The 22,338-nt window shown below is 37.2% G+C and overlaps 1 protein-coding gene across 1 annotated transcript in view; it reads left to right on the top strand.

The window, feature by feature from the left end:
* Nucleotides 1-16,173, top strand: part of LOC127029911 (lipoxygenase homology domain-containing protein 1-like) — a 143,059-nt gene extending 126,886 nt beyond the window's left edge. Inside the window, exons 37-44 of the mRNA XM_050915731.1 lie at nt 309-531; nt 5,041-5,195; nt 5,328-5,403; nt 7,633-7,711; nt 7,934-8,219; nt 9,796-9,874; nt 13,320-13,395; nt 16,104-16,173. Of these exons, the coding sequence (XP_050771688.1) occupies nt 309-531; nt 5,041-5,195; nt 5,328-5,403; nt 7,633-7,711; nt 7,934-8,219; nt 9,796-9,874; nt 13,320-13,395; nt 16,104-16,173 (1,044 nt within the window). The remainder of the gene's footprint in view (nt 1-308; nt 532-5,040; nt 5,196-5,327; nt 5,404-7,632; nt 7,712-7,933; nt 8,220-9,795; nt 9,875-13,319; nt 13,396-16,103) is intronic.
* The last annotated feature ends 6,165 nt before the right edge of the window (nt 16,174-22,338 follow it).

The following is a 22,338-nucleotide window of genomic DNA, read 5'->3' as shown; positions in this document are numbered from 1 at the left end:
TCAATTTAAATGACATTAACATTAAGTATTCACATTTAGAAATCAGTGCAGTATGTAATTTGAATTTGATAGAATAATTAAAGTGAATGCCCCTAGAGTATAAAGCTAATATTTCCGTAGGTGCTTACAGTCAACCTGGTTCTGCTGCCTTTGAACTCAGCAGGACTTCTAGCACCAAGAGTGATGCAAATGGGGCTAGGTCCATGCTGACCCCTTTAGAGAGAACTTCCTCTCTTGCTGTAAATTAGCTATGCATATATCTATAGATCTCTGTTTGGATCCTAATTCATTGTTTTGTTACTTCCTAGATACATTTACCATCTGATTTGGGAATGCTTTATAAAGTGAGTCTTGGTCTCCAGAGTTTGGAAAACAGCATATCCCAGTTGTCTCTTTGTCACTTTAAAATGCAGAACACATCAACCCTGGATACCTTTAGTCTCACCATAAATAAAACACTTCCTCTTTCTCTTAATGGAGACAGATGGATTGAATTCCCTATAGAGTGGCCATTAAAAGAAGCACTTTCTGGTAGGTATAAATCTACTTTAAAGCAGTAGAGTGGTCCAGGAGGTTAACATGTTCTAACATTGCAATTGAAACCTTTGTCAAAACAGAAAATTTTATTGTCTTTATTTAATGATTCATAAAGTCTGGATAAGAATTTAAAATGTATGAAGGAAAATACTATTCACTCAGCTTAATTTCTGTACCATAAAGTGGGAAATGCAATATTCATTTGATTGCACAGAACCATTATTATATGCTACAAAGAACAGTTTATAAGAAATATCCCTTTCTCACAATTTTGTAATATTTCTACTCTCCTTTGTTTAGTCCTCAGCTGCTCATATTACTGACATTAACAACATGATTTTTTATAGCTCATTTACTATTAAGCAATTTTTTTGTTTGCACATTCCAAAGATTCTCAGTAAATAACTGCTCAAAACTACATATAAGCATCAGCTTTATTACCTTTATACACTCCCAATATTTATGCTTGTTAAAATTAAGAATTGTCTTACATTTGTCACCTTTGTTAAGCAAAATAAAAGAAACCCTTTCACCTAATATCCACCATATCTTCCATATTCTTCTAATGTGATGCCTACTGAATGCCACCATATGACAGAACAATTCTCAATGTAATAAACAGACCAAACAATGATGCTTAATATTCAGATAATTTGTGCCTGAGTTTTATGCAGAAAACAAATGAGTTACCTGGGTAAAGAATAAGTCAGTTCATCCAAAGTGAACTGAAGTAGGTGTTAAATGAACTACCCCAGTACACTTTGGGTTGGAATTTATGGCCCAGTTTCAGTGAGGTGTTTGCATGCGTCTAAATGTAAGCATGCAAGTAATCTCAGTAGAATGAACAGGGGTTGAGGGTTTTTTTGCATATTTTAGTTGTAACTGAAAATTTAAATTTTGTATTTAGGCTTTAGATTTTATATTGCTTAGAGCAGTTATTTTCACTTGAAGACTTGCACAGTATGGGTACAGAACAGGGCTTAATGGCTTTCCTCTCCTATACACAAGATTGAAACAAAGAGGACCTTCAGATTAACATAAAGCACATGAGTGTGCCCCTTGCAAAAGACTGATCACTCTTGCATGCAGAAGTATTTAGGATACATGTACAAGCACACAGAAACAGTGAGAGAAAGATGCAGTGTGGGTGATAAACGGGCAGTGAGACTGGAACCCTCATGATCTTGGTTCTGACTCTGGCTCTGTCACTGACCTCTTGGTTGAAAACATCATTTCCCCATTCTTTGCTTTTTTTATTTTTTTTGTAATATTTTCCTTCTTCGTAAAATGCTTTGAGAACAAGAGATAAAAAATCACAAAAAAGAAATAGGTATTATATTACCTATGTGTCTAGGTAAAAGAACAAACAAACAAAATAGCTCATTTCTGTTGCATTTACTTCTTTCCACACATGCTTTAGAAGTCTTCAAGGAGGGATTTGTAACCACAGTGAAGAAAAAAACTAGGACACTGAAAAAACATATTCCCCCAAATCTTTGGCATTTTATGTCCAAGAGAGCTTTAAGGAGCTCCACAGCAGGTGGCACACGTGGAGTTCAAAGTGATCCTTTACACACAAACTTACTTGCAATTTATTGTGCAAAACAGATCTGCTTTTCTGTCAGCTTTCTAAATCTAATTTATTTTCTCCTTGGTTTTCTTTTTCTCAGCTAAAAGCAAAACCAGTATTGTGTTAATTGGAGTGGAAAGCAGCTGATCATAATCACCTTAACCAGAAGCCGTGTGCTGTTAAATTTCAGATACAGCTCTGTCGTTCATAGAGTGCCTTAGTATTTCAACTCTTAGTTATCTTTTCCCTTTTTTATTTTGTACTTGGGATTGTGATGAAGCATATGCTAATGGCTAACTGAAACCATCAAAACACAGTTGATAAAATACAGTGCAGACCCTTGAGATCTGGTTGTGCACACGTGTGCCTTTGGGTGTACTAATGGGGAGAGGCCTCCAGCTGAGTATATACATAAATAGTTTCTCTTCACTGTACCTTCCTTTGAGATGCTTACATCTCAGGAATCCCCAGGGATGAAACAGTGCTTTCTCTCTCACATACAGGGCTGTACAGAAGGTGAATTTTGCACTACTGTAGTTTTTAAGGCAAAACAATAAATAGTGAAAAGGTGAAATAAAAATGTATTATGCTACTTTCAAATAGCTGATTATTTCCACGAAGTTAACACAGAGCCATAATTCACATTGACATTATGAATCATTGGAATTTTATAAAATTAATGGCATTGTAACATTCATATATGTTATCCTTATTGTATGCAACTTCTTTTCAGAGATTTCTTTCATCTTTCCCCTCTCCAATCTATTCAATACACTAGAGATAAAAGCTTACACGCCCACATTTGCCCTATGATGGTCTGATCCCACTACCTGAACAAAGACCACCATTTAAGCATTTTAGCCCTCTTCCCTTGCCTACATTAGTCTCCTTCAATTGCCCTTCTTTGTACAATGTACTCTGCCAGTTCTATCCACTTTATAATCTGATCCAAAGTTCATTCAGCTCAATCCTAGTTGACTGGAGTGTGTCAGGGCCATGATAAGACAATAGATCTTACTTTCCTTGGCCAGACTCACCTGGAACCTCCAGCCATGATGGGCATAGGTTGTCCATTTAAGATCATGCCTGAGCTACATCAGATGTGTGTCTGTCTCTAGTCCTCTCTCTGACCTTGTCTTCTGGATGGATCTTGGACCTGTTGTAGCCTTATTTTCAGTCCTGTCTCTGCCCTTTTTCCTGCTGCTCCTGTCTTGACCACTAGGATGGATCCCAGATCTTTTTCATTGTTTGCTGCATCTGGGACTCTTGACAGCTCTGCCTGCCACATGCAGATGCTACAGGACTGTCACCTGGTCAGTGAGGGCACTGCCTGTGCTGGGGTCATGCTCAGCTCCTGTCTTGTCCACCCTCGTGGGGCAGGCCCACTTGCTGCTCTCTGACACAGTGATCCAAGAAACAAGCCTTCCAAATGCAATCCCTTCACTCTTGTTTTGGGATGGTCCAGCCTTACTTCCGAAGTTTCAGATCTGGGAGACTGTGGCAAAACAGAGGTCAAGTAAAATAAAAAAAGAACACTTAGAAAATCAGAGTTATAGCCAAAAATAGCACTTCACAGGTTTCTTTGTTCTATGTAGTGACCCACTTACTGCATTGCATCCCTGACCAAATATATTGTTTCCTCTCCTGATTCTTCATCTTGGTTGTAACACCACCTACCATATTCCATACAGTCCTTGTATTTGATCTTTTCTCTTATATCTTACCATGCCATGATTTGTTGTTCCTTAGGCGCTATCAATTTTTTATTTCCATTTTAAACTTAGCTATATCCTCTACCACTTAGGCTTTTACTAAGTTTTACGATTATAGGCAAAACTAAATACCTTTTTGGCACTACGGATTTCTTTCCATGCACCTGCTCAACTGCAGTAGGTGTGCAACAAGCGTCTGTTCTCTCTCTCCTGTTGCTGATGCTGGGGAAACAGGCAAGGCCCATAGAACAGAGCTGGTTCTTGTACTGAACTCAGTATTTCAGATGCTCATTAGATCTGAAAGCTGATAATAACAGCTTGTTATCTGCTTTACGTGGACTTTGTCTTCTTGACTTCCAAAGGATGCAGGCAATCTGTTTATACATGCAGTCCTGTATGGGATAGGTGTCTCACTGATCTAAGCTCTGAGCCACATCCTACAGAAGCCTTCTGCAAGGTCAGGATTCATACACTTCTACCACAGTGTCTACAGGAATAAAAAGGAGATGATAGGTAGATGATTAAAAGAGGTAAATATTCAGGACTGTCACATCATTTGGTTCTATGAATAAAATGTGAATGAATATAAACAGATGCTCTGTGTATGCATTTACTTTTAAAGGTATTTAGATGTTGTCATCTTGTCTTCAATTAAATAACTGTAACCATTGCATAAATCACGAACAGCACAAATTCATGGGTGACAACTTCATCTGAGATAGACTTGTCTTTCGGAGCTCCCTCTATAGTCAGTGGATGTGCTCCATCATAGTGGAGAAGCAGCAACTTAGGTGTTCTGAATCACACGCGAGGAGCTTCTCTCTCCATCTCTTAGATGATGAATTCTGAAGAACTAAAGTTAGCCTTTGTAAAGATCCTAAAAGTGATTGATGAGTCTGAGACTTATTAGGATTTTATCTGTTAGACATTCGCCATTAAAAAGAAAAAGGCAACTGACTGCCCTAATTTTTCCATAATGTGCTACTGTTACAAACAGCATAGGCATGCTTTTCTCTAATTTAATGTAAAGTTGTCAGCATCACCAGTGTTTATAGTTACAGGACAAAATTAAGGAAAAAATTGAAAAAAATTTGAATATTACTATCATTTTCAAGTGTTTGAATTTTTAATTACATCTGACTGCACATTGCTATGTTGTCAGGTAGCTGTGCAAGGTTGTGGCACAGTCTTAACAAGATCTTTTTCTGCTTGATATTGCAGTGGTTACATATCATCTAACAGTATTTTCTAGAAATATTTTGAGTGAGAGAAATTTAGTGCACATGACTGCATGTATATATGGTACTCATGGTGACACAGGGGACAGATCCCTTCTCTGGTCGTTGAAGAATGTTCAGCAGGGAGAGGACAACGAGGTACTCTGTCTTAAAGTACTTTAAAATTTATCCTGTAATCCATTCTTGTACTTCCTATATATTATTTTCAAATCTTCCTATACACTCAAGTAATATAATTTAAGATTGTAATACTGAATAATTTTATTTTAGTCATTTCTAGTTATCGTGGAGGCTGTTGAACTGGGAGAACTGGACAAAGTTGTTCTTTTGATCAGCAGTAAAACAGGTGAAGTACTTCTGTTGCTCTCTGAAGTCAGTAATGTGAATCACACAGCTAGCCTCCTGTTAAAGGCAATGAAATCACTGCCTGAGTTAAATCTTGATTAATTTCCTTTTGCTATTTTTGCTAAAAGGTAATACTTTATAAAGCAAAATCCTACATTTTGACACGTTAAAATCCTTGGATCTAAAGCTATATCATTATTGCATCAAGAAAGTAAACTATTCCTTTCCATACAAGAAATAAAAACAGAAAATTAAGATAATTATATTCTGTGATTAATACATGATCTGTTAATAAATGATCTAGAAGAATAATTATAACTCACATAAGAAATTGGTATTTAATTTTCCTTCTGTGATTCAGTTATTTTCACTGTTTTCCCCACCTGTTCTGTTTTCTCCCTGTGACATTCAGAGGGGGATTTTACCCCTCTTAGTCAATCAGCAGTTTTGTCACTGAATTTCATTAAAATCAGCATAACTTTAACACCTCTTTGCCTCATCTGTAGGATGGCTACCATGCTACTAAGCAATATTCAAAGAATTAATTGTAAAGTTTTTTGAAGTCCTTTAATGGAATTTGCTATATAATTCCAAATCGTTACTTACTATGTATTACAGTTGACCATTTTCACAGTTTTCTAGGAAAACAAGGCTTCTACGTTTGCACTTTATCTGTCTTTTTTGTTTGCCCATCTGTTGACTCCTCATAATAACCTTTTAGACTCACCACCCAATTTCAACCACATCTGTAAAATGTGTATAGACGTCAAAGACATTTGGGCAGTAAGTGTGTACACACTGGTTGGTTAGTCAACTCATCTTGCACCACGGCATGATCTGCCTCGGCCGCTGGGGGCTTCAGGGGGGGCACGGCGTGGAGCTGCAGTTACTGTAGAGGGGAAAGGAAGGAGAGGGACAGCCCTGCCGTGCTGCTGCTGGGGAGCAAGGCGTATAGCTCACTACTTTTGTTTCCCACAGCTTCAGTTGTGAAAGTTGACTACGGCCATCTGTCTGACTGGCAGTCATTGAATATGGCAATTACATGTTGCCAAAGGGCTCCACAGAGAGCATGGCAGGCAAGACTTTTCTGGTCAGGTTTGAAAACACGATTCACAAAGGAGGGACTTCGGGGCTCATTGGCTCTGTGTGTGTTATGAAGAGAGGACTGGGCAGACGTATAATATATTTCTTCCAAAGGAGTTACTTAGATGATAAAGAACGTTAGATAAGTAAGGGTGTCCATATTATATCTAGACTTGTTTGGACTCAAACTAGTTTGGACCAAGACTTTGAACAAAAAATCCCCAAACACAAAAGCTCTTTAGCTTATAAAGTCAGATGTACCCTGCAGGACTGCTCAGTCCAGGCAGGGTGTTGCTCTAATGCATTTATGCTTCTTCCAGTATCTGAGCAGGTTTTTAAGATCAGGTGGTTTGAGATCCCTTCCTGAAGCTTCTGACTCTCTCCCTGAACTGTCCGGGCAGGTCATGAGTGCAACACGGTGTCCTGGATTCCTCCCCAGGAGCCTGAGCCTATTAACTTAGACTCCTATTCATATAGTTAAAGGGACTTGGACAGTAGTAGAAGACATTGGGATGCAGTTTGTTGAACAGGGCTGAAAGGACAAATAATAGAAAAGAAAAGAAAATGAATAGTCTTCATGACTAACTAGTGGCAAGATACTCAGGCCAGTGTTGCAGACAGCTGTAGCTGAAGCCCCCAGCAGAAAATTCAAAACGAAGTGTAAGTCAGAGAGCAATCTTTCTCAAACAGCAGAGGTATAGAGTAAGTTGCTGAACTTCCTTCATACCTGCCTCATGGGATCCTCTTTGTGCTGCATGTGGAATGGAGCTCCAACCCTCTTGTCAACCAGTCACTGAGGAGGAAGCACCAGATATGTATTTCTGCTCTTCCTCCTCAAATGTGCCTGCCTGAGTCATGCTAAATCTTTTCTGCATGCCTGTCCAAGGACAGTGAGGACAGCACTCCTTTGCTTCACTAAGACAAAGGAAATGCTTACTCCTAAATATCTAAGTTGCAGTTTTAAATAGGAACAAAATAAGGAATGTTATGATGATTCTAGGATTTTTAAGTCAATTATTAGTATTCATAAATGAATTAATAAACGATGTTTTAATATAGATGGAATGACACCATTATATCAACAACAGACTCTACCTAATTCCTCAACATGCAGTACAACATTTTCTCTATATTTCCTTCTTTGTAGACTGCAAACTGGACGTTAAAAAATTGCATTTGAAAGAAGCTGTAAAGGAGCATCCTATCTATGTATTTGAAGTGAATGAGTAAGTATATTATGTAAAGCTAGTCATTTTTTAGTCATTTATAGTATAATAGTTGAAAACACTGAGCAGGCATTGAATTAAAATGACTGTCACGGAGTGGTTCAATCAATGGATATTTTAAAAATAAGTCCATCTTTAACTGTCCCACATAAATTCACAGGATTTTTTTGATTTAACATATGATTTACTTACCACAAAAACATATGTGGTTTTGTTTTTCAGAGCATTTTCTGTGGATGCAAATAAGCCAGAAATACAGAGAGAAATCCCGGTATCTTTTGTTATTAGAGGAGACAAACAAAAGAATGACATAGATAAAAACTTACATAAAGAAGGAAGTCAAGCGAGAAATCTGACAGAGTATACTATTAAAGTATACACAGGTGACAAAAGGGGAGCGGGGACTGATGCCAATGTGCATATTATTTTATTTGGGAATGAGGACAAATCTGAGGTATTTCAACTCTCTCAGTCACTGGAGCATCAAGACCCCTTTGAAAGAGGAAAGGTGAGTACATAGATTTTATAGGATGTGTCCATTTCTGGACTGGGAAAGCAAACTTTAAATCTATGCAAGAGCTTTACAGAACTTATGGCATTTATCCTGTTTTCCACATCACTAGATGGGATATAGTCTCAGCTATCTCTGTGTTTTGCCTTTTCACCAGAGTAACCAAGGGACTTTTTACTTCTGTCATATCTAGCTGACTCTGTTGCTTTTATGTCTCTTAGTCCCAAATACATCTTCATATTGCATCCACTCTTCTGCCCAGTTATGCATTTCCTTGATCTGAAATGCACAACATGCATTGCCTGTGCATGTGCATATACGTGCGATATCCCTTGCTGTTGCACAAACTTTGAATATTGTGCTTGAGAATGCATCAGTCTCTTACATCCCGTCATTTTATTCTGCCATGGAAACTGATGCTGTGAGCCTCACTGAATGTGTAAGCCTACAACCAGATAAAATGGAACCATGCACATCAACCTGATTCTGATATCCATCATGCTTTAGGCTATTCAGAGACCCCTAGTTCAGATACAGATATTTGCATAAGAATGCTGATTCTCTGCATGATGTTCTAGTACCTTAGCAGAATGTTCTCCTATTTTAATAAACATATTACTCTGGCAAAGGAATTGCTCCATTTGCTCACCACCTGTGCAATGGAGTATAATGATGGTTACCCTTATGCAGCAAGAAATAAATATATTTTCCATATCTTTCTCCTGTGGATTTCTTGAAAGGTAATGACTGAACAATTAAAACTCCAGTTAAAATATCTTCCTTATGAGATCTATCTCATTGTCTCCAGCAGCACTAAACATCTTTTTATTTGCAGTTGGTCTGAGTTTCTTCGGCCAGGATGTCTGTGAATATCTTCTAAAAGATCTTTACCCATGTATTGTCTTCCATACTGAGGAGGTTAATAAATCTAGTTACTTATAGGCACAAGGAGCAAGTAAGAAAGTATCTTGAGTAGTACTTCCTTTTGCCTAGAACTACACAGGAGGTATCACTGCTCTTTGAAAAAGAAGAGTGGATACATAGAAATCCTGTTAGCAATCCAGCTAAGTCAATGTGCAGCCAGTGATGTCAAATGTCTTATGAAAAAAGGATCTCATTTGTAAAAAAATCTGTAATATGAAACAAGGTAATATTTTAAATTAAAATATATAATATTTAGGAGAGATAATGGTACATGTTGTAAAAGCCTTTATCTTTTATGTTCTTGAATGTGTATTTATGTATCATATACTGAAAACATTTTAGAAGTCTGTATCAGTTGAGAATTCATAAGACAGCAAAAATATTTTTCTGGTAGATGAAAGTCAGGAAAGAGGTAGGGATTGTCCTACTATAAGTTGAAAAGTGAATCTTTCATGTTTAAACTGAGACCTAGTAGGAGAAGATCTATACTGTAGATCTTCAGTAAGGAAAATAAACCAAATCAGGTGTCAGCCACCTGTTTTGAATTGGTATTATTACATTTGAATTAGTCTCATAACTGACCTAAACAAATGTATAAGTTTACATACATTGGTATATTATTTTTAATAACTGTATTTTAATATTAAAGGTTGATACATTCAAGATTAAGACAAAAAAATTAGGCAGCCTACATTCAATTGAAATTGGTCACGATGGGAAAGGATTCGGTGAGTATACCTCATGCGTTCAACAGCCTTGTAAAAATCTTCTGCTTAAAGATCTGCCTGACATTTGGAAAGATTTTTGAAGTCATGTTACTGCTGCAGCTAGGTAATACAAATCTGTATACAAATGAGGCCAGTTTGACTGCTCTTGCTTACACCCCCTCTGTCTCTGTCACATTTCCCTTGACTTTACCTTGATTTTTTTTTTCTAACAGAGAAGAGATCTAGTTAGCATAAACCTCAGAAGGTTTTATCCTTCAAACATTGCTCAGCCAAAACTCCTATTAGATATCTTAAATAACATAGGATTGAATTTTCAAACTGCAGACTAAACTTTCCATGTTTCGAACATTATCTAAGAAATGTTTGGGCAAGTTTGGGACTCTGGTCAAAGCATGCTGTAGCTCCCTCTGACACACATATGGCTTTTCTTCTTGTGAAAACTAAACTATGAGGAGAACACTAGTGTGCACCAGGTCTTGCCCTGATGTTAAGTTAGGATGTGGCTACAGTACATACCCACACATGACGATGGAAACTGTTTCTATATACAGTGTATTACACATAACCTCTAAACCTGGAATTTTACAAAATAAGATGGGAGACTAGGGCATATAATACTTTGAGCTTACATTTAGTGGTGCTAAAAAAACCTAGAGATATATAAATATATAAATGGAACTTGCAGGCAATGTACAGCTTGAGTCAAAAAGGTCTGATTGTATTGAGATATTCTAGTCAGGTGAATTTTGCTTAACCTATCTGAAAGAAATAGGTTTAGGTTTAATAAAACCTGATTTATCTAAGTGCATGAGCCACTATAAGGTGGCAAGGGTTTATCATATCTAGGATGAACCAAGCAAAATTCTGCAAACAGCAGTTCCTATTTAGGCAAAAGTTGAACAAGTTTTTTTCTAACTACCCGGTCATGTTGTACATGTTATGGTATTGAAAACTCAAAAAGAAAAAACACAAAACCTGTTGAAATACCTATAATAAATAAAATCCTCCCGCTGACTTTCATCTTATTCGTATTAGCTGCTGTACATGCACACAATTCAACTTAGAACTGATCTGGGAAGGAAACTCCACGCTGGCAGACTTTTAGCACTCTGAGAGTTGCACAGAAGTCTGCAGGGGAAATATAGGTTGAACTTTTATTTCCTGGGTCCCAAACTATCAACAACATGATTATCTTTCCTCTCTGTGTCCTGATCAACATCACATAGCTGCTAATACTGCCTTCCTAGCACAGCTGGTGTGTGTTGATTCATCTTACATCCATGACTACCTTCCTCTAAATTTCTCTCTGAAATTATCTCCAAGTGTCTTTTGTCACATCAGCTGTTATCCTCACAAGCATCCTCAAATGTAACACCTCTTTTAAATGTTTCATCTGTTTGCTAATCTTTCCTAGCTGCCTCTAGATTTCTCCATACCTGCAGATGTCAGTGAGGTTTCAGTTGGAGTTTTTTCAATAAAGGATAAAGCATTAGATTTTAAACTTTTCAAGAGAGCAAACATGCCTTTATATTCATTTGTAAAGTGTCGTGTAAATTTGAGAGACTGTAAATTTTTATTGCTGATAATCTTGACTCTGAATTACAGAGATTTCATGAAAGGTCATATATTCCAAGTAGAGTCTATGATATATTAAACCATTCACAAGATTTCATTAAAGAAGTTCCAAAAGTACTTCACAATATCAATAAATGACTCTTGCGAATTGAAGATGAAAAATGTAGACACCTGTTGTGGTTTAACCCCAGCCGGCAACTAAGCACCACGCAGCCGCTCGCTCACTCCCCCCACCCAGTGGGATGGGGGAGAGATTAAAAAAAACCAAACCTTGTGGGTTGAGATAAAGACAGTTTAATAGGACAGAAAGGAAGGAAAGATAATGATAATGATAATAATAGTAATAATAATAATAGGACAATAATAATACTAAAAGAATTAGACTATACGAAACAAGTGATGCACAATGCAATTGCTCACCACCCATTGACCGATGCACAGTTAGTTCCCCAGCCGCGATCCGCCCCTCCCAGCCAACTCCCCAGTTTATATACTGGGCATGACATCATATGGTATGGAATATCCCTTTAGCCACTTTAGGTCAGCTGTCCTGGCTGTGTCCCCTCCCGGCTCCTTGTGCCCCTCCAGCCTTCTTGCTGGCTGAGTATGAGAAACTGAAAAATCCTTGACTTAATATAAACACTACTTAGCAACACTAAAACCATCAACATTATTTTCCTACTAAATCCAAAACACAGCACTATACCAGCTACTAGGAAGAACGTTAACTCTATCCTAGCCGAAACCAGGACAACACCTTTATGGCCTAGTTATACTAGCTAATTGTTTAAAAATGTCCATGAAAAGTGAGAAACATTACTATGCCTTTATGTTTTATCTAAATTGGTACAATTTACAAATATTTTTATATTACGTTTTTAGCCTACTTACAAATAAAGAGATTTTTATTGGGTTTTTAGCCTACTTAGTACTTTGTCCAAATATTTGAAAACCAAAATAATTTGTTAGAATATAGTATTTTATCTCTAGGACATGCAAAGAATACCAAAAGGTTTTCAGCTACTAGCAGTATGATCCTAATTAGTTTTTAAATGTTGTCATTAAGTATTTGGATTGGCAAACGTGACTAAAGATGTCAGCACAAACATTGTATATCTATAATGAAGTTTTATTTTAAAAATCTTCATATTCTAATATTCTATGAAATAAAATTCTATAGCACAAGAATGAAGGTATTTTTCACACAGCAAAATAGGACATTATAGCAGAATATTAAATACATTCTTAAAGCTAAAACAGATATGAGTGTTGACCTAAATGGAGATGCTATTCCGAATCACGACTGCTGGAGAAATATGGATATGAGAAGCATTCAGATTCACCACTTGGTTTATATAAGTATAAATATATTAATTAGAAAGGAGTAGTAGAATTTCTGTTTTCCTATTGTTTAAGGGCTTGGGTGATCATTAAAGAAATTACATCTACTGATAAAGTCTATCTGTTTTTATTGTTTTGGTGGACACCGAAGATCAAAGCCCACCAGGGTGTACTTCGAGTGCATTTCAGTATACCAAGAAGGGCAAAATGGGATTTCAAGAATGTATTCAATATTACCATGCACTCTGTTTCATTTGTCTTACTGCCTGTTCTGTTCAATGTGGAAAAATGAGTTAAGTTGTAATAAAATTCTTCCTTTATATTTTCTGTCAAAAACATCAAAGACCTTCTCTGTAAAACGGAGAGAAGTTGGTAGTAATTTGAATCATCTACATTTCAGTTTTATTATTGATATTGAATACATTTGGAAGTACTGAACCACACGGTTTTGGAAATTAAATCAGAAACTGTTCTTATGCTTTATTTGTGTTTTGATTATATTAAATTTGCTCTCTTTTTCCTTCTACAGCAAGTGGCTGGTTTCTGGAAAAAGTAGAAATCACAGATGCATCTAGGAATTCAGTGTATTGCTTCAACTGTAACAGGTCAGTAGATCAGTTCATCATGACTCTGTAGGTGCTGTTTTCTTCTTAACAAGAATTAGTAGTAGTCTTTTTAGCCTCTCAGTTGTTTCTCTTCTGGTTTCCTAAAACAGTAAGAATTTTTTAACCATGCTGTGTTCCTATCAGTCCATCCCCAGTAACTTTTGAACCCTTTGGCCAATTTCAAACTAATTTGTCAGAAGAATATTTAGAGGAAGACACTATATTTTTCCAAGTTATTAAAATCGGATGACCGTAGGAGGGAGAGACACAATTTGGTGCTTTTGCCAAGAGAAGATATTAGTATGCCATTTTCAAGAGGTAGAAGCTGTCTGGTGAACCATTACACAAGTATTAGTGCATATGTAGCTCTGACAAGCACATCATGGGTATGCAAACAGGCATGGGAGGGAATCAGAAATATGGGATGGTGGGAGGACGGTAGGATACGGCAGTAGAGATACAAAACTGGAGAAAAAGTAATGTATTTTATTGAGCAAAAGCAACATTAAAATCCTTCTGTTTCAGTGTCTGCTTAGTATGGGTCTAAGATATATTCAGCAAATAGGGTAAAGATAAAAGAAACCTTTTTATAATGTAATGTAAGAGGATAATGATCTAAATTTAGACATTTATTTGGATAAAGGGGTGCTGGGGTAAAGGGCTTCTAATGTACAAAAAGAAGATCCACTTCAGTCTGCATCAAACTGAAACAATACGCTGTCAGAAGTTGGAAATTAAATTGAAAGGTGTATTTGGAATGACTGTTCACTACAGTATACAGTTTACAGCTTAAAGAATTTCAGAATAAACAACAGAAGCAAACACACTCATGTCTTCCTAAGTGTAAAATAGATTTTTAATGCATCTGGAGAACACACAAGTGTGAAAACTTACAAGTTCTCTATATCTAGAAAGAGGGATGTTACCTGGTGGTCTGAAAACAGAAATGGTAGCCAAGAATATTTAATTTTATCCTTCCCCTAAATGTTTATGTAAACCTGACAATTCATGGAAGCCAAATCCCAACCCTGTACCCAAAAAAGCAGCATTTTTTTAGTTCTTGGATAGTCAGTTGGACTCCACAGCCTAAGTCATGAGAATGTGAGGCTGTTACCAACCTCAACAACATTAAACTTCTTCCAACAACATTAAACTTCCCTTCATTAAACTTCTTCCAAACACATGCTCAGGTACTATCTAATCTTCTAGATACCTAAATTTAGGTTAGTGGGCATGAGCAGAAGTCCTTAGACCACAATATCACTCAGGTGCACAACACAATCCATGATGGGATTTTCAGTTGATGTCACTCCACCTCTTTTGTTCGTAAAAGTTCTAAGACCACACCAGTCAGAGGAAGATTCTTGAAAAAGATAGCTTGCGATAAACATTTTTTTCCAGAGATTTTTTTTTTTCAATTTTATTTAAAGTCTTATAGTAAAAACACAAAGGTATGTTAGAGACCCATTTGGAGCAAGAACTTGAATCACATCATTGATGTGGGGGAGTGATTGACATAGATTGATTCTACAGACTGCTGACTAGGACATTCAACTGGGCCCTTGGTGGCTTAGAGTCATGTCCTTACCTTAATGTATACCTACTTACTCAAAATGGAAGGATTTCAGTAGGAGAGATTAGGAGGTCCACCCCAGAGTACTCAGTGACCCAGAGGCTATGGGGCACTCCTCGGACAGAGGAAACTGTAAGTTCATGTTCCTATTCCAGCTCAGACATGGAGCTTCTTATCTCATAGCCTACTGTGTAAATGGGGAAAGGGTTCATTCTCTCACAAAGAAAAGACTCCTCTGATATAAATGCTGTCTCTAAAAAGATACTCATCACTAAGAAACCTGAAAGGAGGTGGGCATCCTTGACTAACTCATTTAAATGCCTGTTGTCTAGCTTACACGTCACACCTTTCCTTGGCTCTGGGACTTCTATGAGCAATTTTATCTGCCAAGATTATTTATGTTTCAGCCTGGAACTGTTTAACTTCAGCCATATCTCCCAGCTGTTCAATGGTGCAACTTCAGATGTGAGCTACATTAACGCTATACTGGCTGGGAATCCCTCCCATACTAGCTCCTTAGTAGACATCACATCAGGTAGTCTCTCATAAGCCTTGCAAAAGTGTTAGAAGCTTTTTAACTCTCTTTGGAAATTAATGTCATTGCCTCCATGGTTCCGGTTAACATCAATCTGCCTGAGCTTTGGACTCAGGCTTATTTTCCACATAGTCAATAGTAAAACCTCCATAGGCTCTTACAGAGCAGGGATTGGGCCCATCATGCAACTCACTGTGTTTTGTGAACCAACAAGGAGATATGAGAAATAAACAGTCCCTGGAATGGAATACATGGACAATAAGCTGCTATCACAGAACAGGTTTCTTTACTCTAAATTATCCTGATTTTATGCCATTCAATGAAACAATCTACTTGTCACCTATATGACCAACAAATAAAATGAATGTATATTTCATAAATATATTTATAAAGTTAATTACACTTTTAAATTATGCATATATGGATACTAAAAAAAAAATAAATCACTATTTTCTTCAGGTTGGTTACTGCTTCTGTATAAACCAATGTAAAAACTCTCCTAGAAATCCAAAGGTGCAGAAGCAGGCTCTCATGATTTGTCTGTTTGTTAAGTTTTATATGTGCTGTGTCTATGACAGGTTTTTATGTTTTTCCTTTAAGGTGGCTTGCAGAGGATGAAAATGATGGCCGCACCATAGTGCAACTTTATCCAGAGCTGCTTGATTTCTGATTCTTTCTGAGTGTTTTGCTTCTCCAAATTCATGCTGATTTGATTTACTTGTATTTTATAATGCTGAAGGTATTGTAATTACTGTGAAGGAATGTCAAAACAATGCATTAAAAACACCACAGTAAATTAAACATATCTAATGTGAACACTGCATTCCAATCCTATTAGAGATGCTAAAAAACTTTGCATGACTGAAATTTAGAGAACAGAAATTTAAATCTGTAACACGGTTCTGTTGACTTGATCTGAGCATTCATAATGGTAGACATATGTAGTAACATACTCAAATATTTTTGTTTCAGTAATTATTTGTGGGTAAGTTAAATTTAGCTCGTGTCAAATCTGTCAATATTTATTAATTTGATGAATCTGTTTCAATTTCAACATTTATTAAAATTTAGATTTTCTCAAAATCATTTTCCAAACAAACTGCACAACTCTTCAGCCTTACCATATATTGCTTCCTTTTTCTATAAGACCATAACAGAGAGTAACAAAGAATTTGTTATTCAGGAGTTCACCCTGTGTCAGTAAGCCTCCCACTGGCATTTGATTGTAAAATCTTGTAGCTGAGCCAGAACCTCAGCTGAGAACCTTTAGATCCAAAGGGTCTCCTTAAGAGAGGCTGTTATCAGTAACATTGTGATAGCTTACTGGCAGGCTTAGGCAGCTCCCTGCTCAGCTTGATGACTTTTGCAGTGCCCATTCTTAGCCATCTAACTGGCTTTCCAGTGCTATATGTGTTAATGCCTTTCCTTCGAAAAAAAGCCCAATTCTTTTTGAAAATGCACAATAAATAGAAACATATTTAGCTACAAATGCACAAATTAATGTTTGGTTTGGTAGGCTTTGAAATTGCCAGAATTGACTCAGGAAGGGTTTAGGATACAGATGAGTCTGAAATGAAATCATGACTTGCACACCACCTGAAGTTTCATGTGTGTGATCAGAATACAAATATTGTATACAAGCTACATAGGGCATCCTCTGTTTAATCAAAGGCTCCACCTTTAGGACCTCCAAAATTTAAAATCGGTATGAAGATCTGAATTTTAGACATGTTTCACCCTCAAGGCACTACCATGTTCTGTAGCAGCAATGTGCTTTCTATAATTATAAGAATTAAATGAGTTTCTAATCTGTGCTGATGAAACATTGTCTGGCTGTCTTTTTAATATGTTTAATGTTTATTTACTCACATTATTCTGTGAAATGAGGAATGTTGGCCGATATCTGCATGGGTGACGAGATTTCAGTTGTTACTTTGACACAAAAAAATAATAAACACATATAATGGGTCTTGGCAGGTAATTTCATTTTTATCTACCTTATACGTCATCAAAGGGAGAGCTAATGTAAGGTGTGGATGTGATCAGAGTGAGCAATGAAACAGAGTAAATTTCTTTTAAAAGTGCTCTTTTTGCTCACACTGCTACCACACACACTGGAATGGATTTGAAATTGTATCCCCAGAGCGCACGGTTCACTTACTGAGTATCAGTATTCATTACACTGAATCACTTCGTTGTGATCTATTATGTGATTTGTTTCATTATTATGTCTTTCATTAATAGTTTGTAATACTAGCTCTCTTTGATGCCATTTCTGATTTATCAAGTGTAAATAATGCCTTCCTAATCTGTTTTTCATTACTAACAGTGAATACCCTCCTTCAGCAGCTGCCTTCCATATTTGAAAAGTATTTCCTCTGCCTATACAGTGTACAAATCAGGTTTCGGATTCGCTTCCCTGGATCCAGAGCCATGTAAACACCTCAACCCTTTCACTAACAGGACCACCACAGCAGAGGGCTTCATTTCAAGCGCATCATGGGTGCTTGCAGCACATATTACCAGGGACTTACACTTTGATAAGAAAACCTGAAATATCGTAAGAATCCCCTTCTCAGGTCTTGTTTGGAAGACATGTCAGTTAGCATATTTAGCTTGTGACTAGTGCCAAACCCCAAACTTGCCTCTTCCACATGGTATGCAGTGAAGTCTGCTGTGTTTGGCACAGAAGTCGCTTAATCTCTGTCCCTTGCAAGTGGGACAATTTTCAGACAAAATTGCTGGCCAAAGACAGAGGCATTACAGAGGTGCCACCTCGTGTGCACTCAGCTGTTGCTGCACGGCAAGGGTGCTGCCTCGCTTCTTTCCTCCCAGCACCCTGCCCTGCCTATGGAGAGCCTGGGCAGATATTGACACCACTGATGCCTCCACAGGGAACGGAGATGTAGCATGGAAAAGAGACTGCTTGGGTCAACAAGAAACCCAGGCATTCGGCACCCATGGGAGCCTTGGAAGGAGCAGTGAGATAAATCAATCAGCTGGAAGAGGCAAGGCTGTAGTGGAGAGACGGGTCTGAGTTCTGCTGCCTCTCTCTGCTGCAACTTGTCCCTGAAGATCTGTGTGAGAAGGCAGTGGCTAGAGGATTTTGCTGCTACAATAATAATAATAATAATAATTATTATTATTATTATTATTAATTCTGAAGCAAGAACATTTAACTTTGCACTGCAGAGAAAGCCTGGAGCTGGGTGCTAAAATACAGACCCTGAAGACTAACATAGACTCCTAGACAAAACAGAGTCTGAAAGTGTCCATTAAGGGTCCAGTATTAGTTAACTCTATCTTTTTTCCTTATCCACTTCTCCTGGTGTGCTTTTATATATATTATTAGGTTGATCTAGGTGACATATTTCCGCCCATTTAAGCCCTTAAGCGTCTCAGTTTCTTTTTCTGACAATGTTAAGGATTTGAAAAAAATACAACCATGTTCTGACTGGCTCGTTGGACCATTTAATGTTCTCCCACCGCCTTGCTGAAACTCGTCATACAAAAGAAAGGATTCCCTCCTCTTAAGTACGTATAAGCAGTTATATTGCATCTATCCATCCTGTAGTTTGTCGGTTGTGGAAACGGAATGAGAATAAGAAAAAAGGAAGTACTAAGTGCTCCTTTGAGTTCCTTTAGAAGTCTTGGATGAATACCGTCTAGCCCTGGTGGGTTGTTAGTATTTATAAATGTGTTTGCAAATACAAACATCCTCTGCTCACACATCAATTTAAAATGGTCCCTTGGACTTCTTCTCCATGAAGAAAAGCAGTAGTCTGGAAAAGTCCATAAACTCCTCCGTGCTGAGCAGTGCAAAGCGGTGTCATAACTTTCTGTGCTGTGGCTGAATCTTTGTTTTACAATTCTTTTGCTTGGCTTGAATTGATTTTAAACAGGTGAAGCAAAAAGGGGAAAGAAAACAGGACTTTTCATTTTCTTCTTCAAACTTTTGAAAATTCTTAATTACATCTCAAATTTAATGTCATAGGGCATGTTAATATCCCTTTAGGCATTCCATAAAAGCATTTCCCATTTATCATAAAATGTGATGTGCTTGGTTGTTGGTCGGTTTCTGCATGCACAATGGCAGTGAAAGAGGTGTCAGCATTGTACAAAGCCTGGCTGCAAGCTCGCTTCCTGTGATGTCTTCCCATATGTCTATGTCTTTGCTATCATTCGTTATAGATTTATGTCTGTCTTTGATTATATTTTTAAATACATACTATAAAGCAACATGAAAGGTAACTGACATCCGTTTCTAAATAATAAATGTAAATTTAAGAAATCCTGAGTTAAATCTTTCAAAAATTCTAAGAAATCATTTCTTCTTTCATACATAATATTAAAATCCATATGCTGTCATCAAAGCAGGGCTGTTCTCAGTCATTCTGGCTGCTGAAACCTGAAATCTATCTATCTATCTATCTATCTATCTATCTATCTATCTATCTATCTATCTGTTCGTTCATTCGTTCGTTCGTTCATATATTTAGAGTGTACGGTTGAATGTATTTACATGTTTCTAAAGTTTAGACATTCTGGAAATAAAATAAAAGAAACTACAGCCCCAAATCATCATGAAATTTAAATATGTGCCTAAAATGTAAGTATATGCCTAAACCATAAGTATATAAACAGTCCCACTAAGTTTGATTTATAGGCTACTTAAAGCTAGGCGTGCACCTAAGAACCCTGCTACATTGCATCTTTTCCTTTCAGATCTCATGTGGTGGGTGCGTATGTGTTGGCATTTTCACGTGAACCTTCACACGCTAGAGAAAAGAGGTTTAGGCGTACCAAACACATGGATCAGTATCAGGACGTTATAAAGCAAGGTAATTTCTGAAACCAGGGAACATTCCAGAGTATTCTTTGTAATTGCAAAAGTGGGCTAACATATGGAGATACTTGATTCATGTTTCTTTTCTCGATTTTAAAGGCAAGTTTATAGTTCGAAAATGTTTCTCTGTGAATCTACATGTAGGCCTACAAATAAAATAATCTCAAGCTAAAGCAAGCAAGCAATAGCTGTTTATACTTGATATGTTTTAAAAATATATAGTATTTTAATATTAGTGTTCTAAACAGTGTACCAACTTACCAATGTATTTCTGATTTGTGCTTATGTTAATTTGCTGAAATATTGGCTTAATTGAAAGGAAATGCCTTCTCCCTTTGCAGTGAAGTATCTCAGTTATCAGAGCACACAGTGGCACGTGCCTGTTGTGAATGAAGCTATTTGGGCAAAAAGGCAATTAAGTACTTTAGTGTGTAAATATTAAACATGCAGCCTATATTACAACTTCCACTGACACCTGTGTGTATAGTTTAAACATGAATCTATTGAAAACATCTAAAACTTGTGAACATTTTGTAGAATAATTCTCACTTGCTGCTTCTAAAGAAATTGATTGCACATGCATGTGTGCCTGAGGGCACTGTTTTAACATGGAAAACTAGTTAAAGCCAGATGTATGGAAGACACAGTAGTGAGACTATGTCAGAGTGAATAAGAAAGTAGATGTTCATCAGATTCTCCATCAGGTCACCCCAGCTTTACGTCATACACATCAAGACAGAGAGAAGCACAGTGCAGGAAAAGGCATTGGGTGCCTTTGGGAGAGAAATAAAACACATATCAGAAGGCAGTTAGAAAAGAAGGGGGAAGGAAGGAAGGAGGAAAGGAAGCAAATCTGCTAGCAGATTCACCAGGTCTTCTGGAAGAAGTCACCAGAGAACTCCTTATGGCTTAGGACTTCATTTATTTCCAAGGGGGGCTGCTCAGGAGCTCTGCTTGGCAGGAGACACTGGCCCTTTGCAAGCCCTGCCAGGACAGCACGGTTCTGCACAGCTCCTTCATGATGCAGAACTGCTCTCCAAAGGACTGACTATGGTAAGAAAGGCAGGCTTTTGTGCCTAAATACTGCCACAGGGTGTCAAATCCAGGTACAATGAACTCACTCTAATACTTCAGTTACTCTGAGCTAGAAGAAAATGCAGAAACATCAAGCACCAAACTACCATTGTTGAAAGTATTGCCAAACAAAAGAAAATAGATTTGGGAATCATTTGGAATGAACGTATGCAAAAATTTATTAGACCTGTAGAGTACAACAATATTCTAATGGCAAAATGAGAGAACCACAAGCAAGAGCTTGAGTGTATTTTGATAGGGCAGTCTATACAATACAGCTAAAGAAGACTGGGAAAAACATCATCGTTAGGAACCTGAAGAAATAAAAAATACTTTAGAGCAAAGGTAAGAGGATTGGAACTCAGAAGCATACTTCCTGGACATTTAGGTTTGAGTTGATAACAGTCTACAATGAAAAAACAGGAAGACAAAAAAAAAAAAAAGTAGTCCTAAAGTAGACAAAGGTGATACGACATTGTAAGGGGGGAAAAAAGGAACCAGGAGTTGTAATTCAGAACAAGGCAAAAGCAGTACTTGTGATACCCATAAAAATGTTTTCTTTAAAGAAAGGCAGAGAAAAAGGAAGCCAAGAATAAAATCTCTTTCAGAGAAAAATTTGCTTTACATGAGAAAGGAATGTGTCTGTACTCGGTTTATGAAATATGAAATGATGTCTGTGATCACATTTTTTGCCCTTCAATTATATTTTGTAATTAATAATTTCTGAGGCTTAGTAACATTGCTGAATGCATGCTGGTTTGTACACCGTGTGTATACAAACTCTTCTGGCCCCGATACAGTTCCACAGAACCTATGCCAGTCTAACAAAGAGGAAATTTGGTTCTGTTTCTTGGAAGCAATTTCTTCAGCACTTACATATTATTTGGGATCCTTTCCATTTGTTATCTTTTAAGT

The sequence above is a fragment of the Gymnogyps californianus genome, chromosome 2 (assembly GCF_018139145.2).
Source record: "Gymnogyps californianus isolate 813 chromosome 2, ASM1813914v2, whole genome shotgun sequence".
Classification (NCBI taxonomy): domain Eukaryota; kingdom Metazoa; phylum Chordata; class Aves; order Accipitriformes; family Cathartidae; genus Gymnogyps; species Gymnogyps californianus.
Note: the sequence above shows the minus strand (reverse complement) of the source record. Positions and strands in the feature narration are given on the sequence as shown.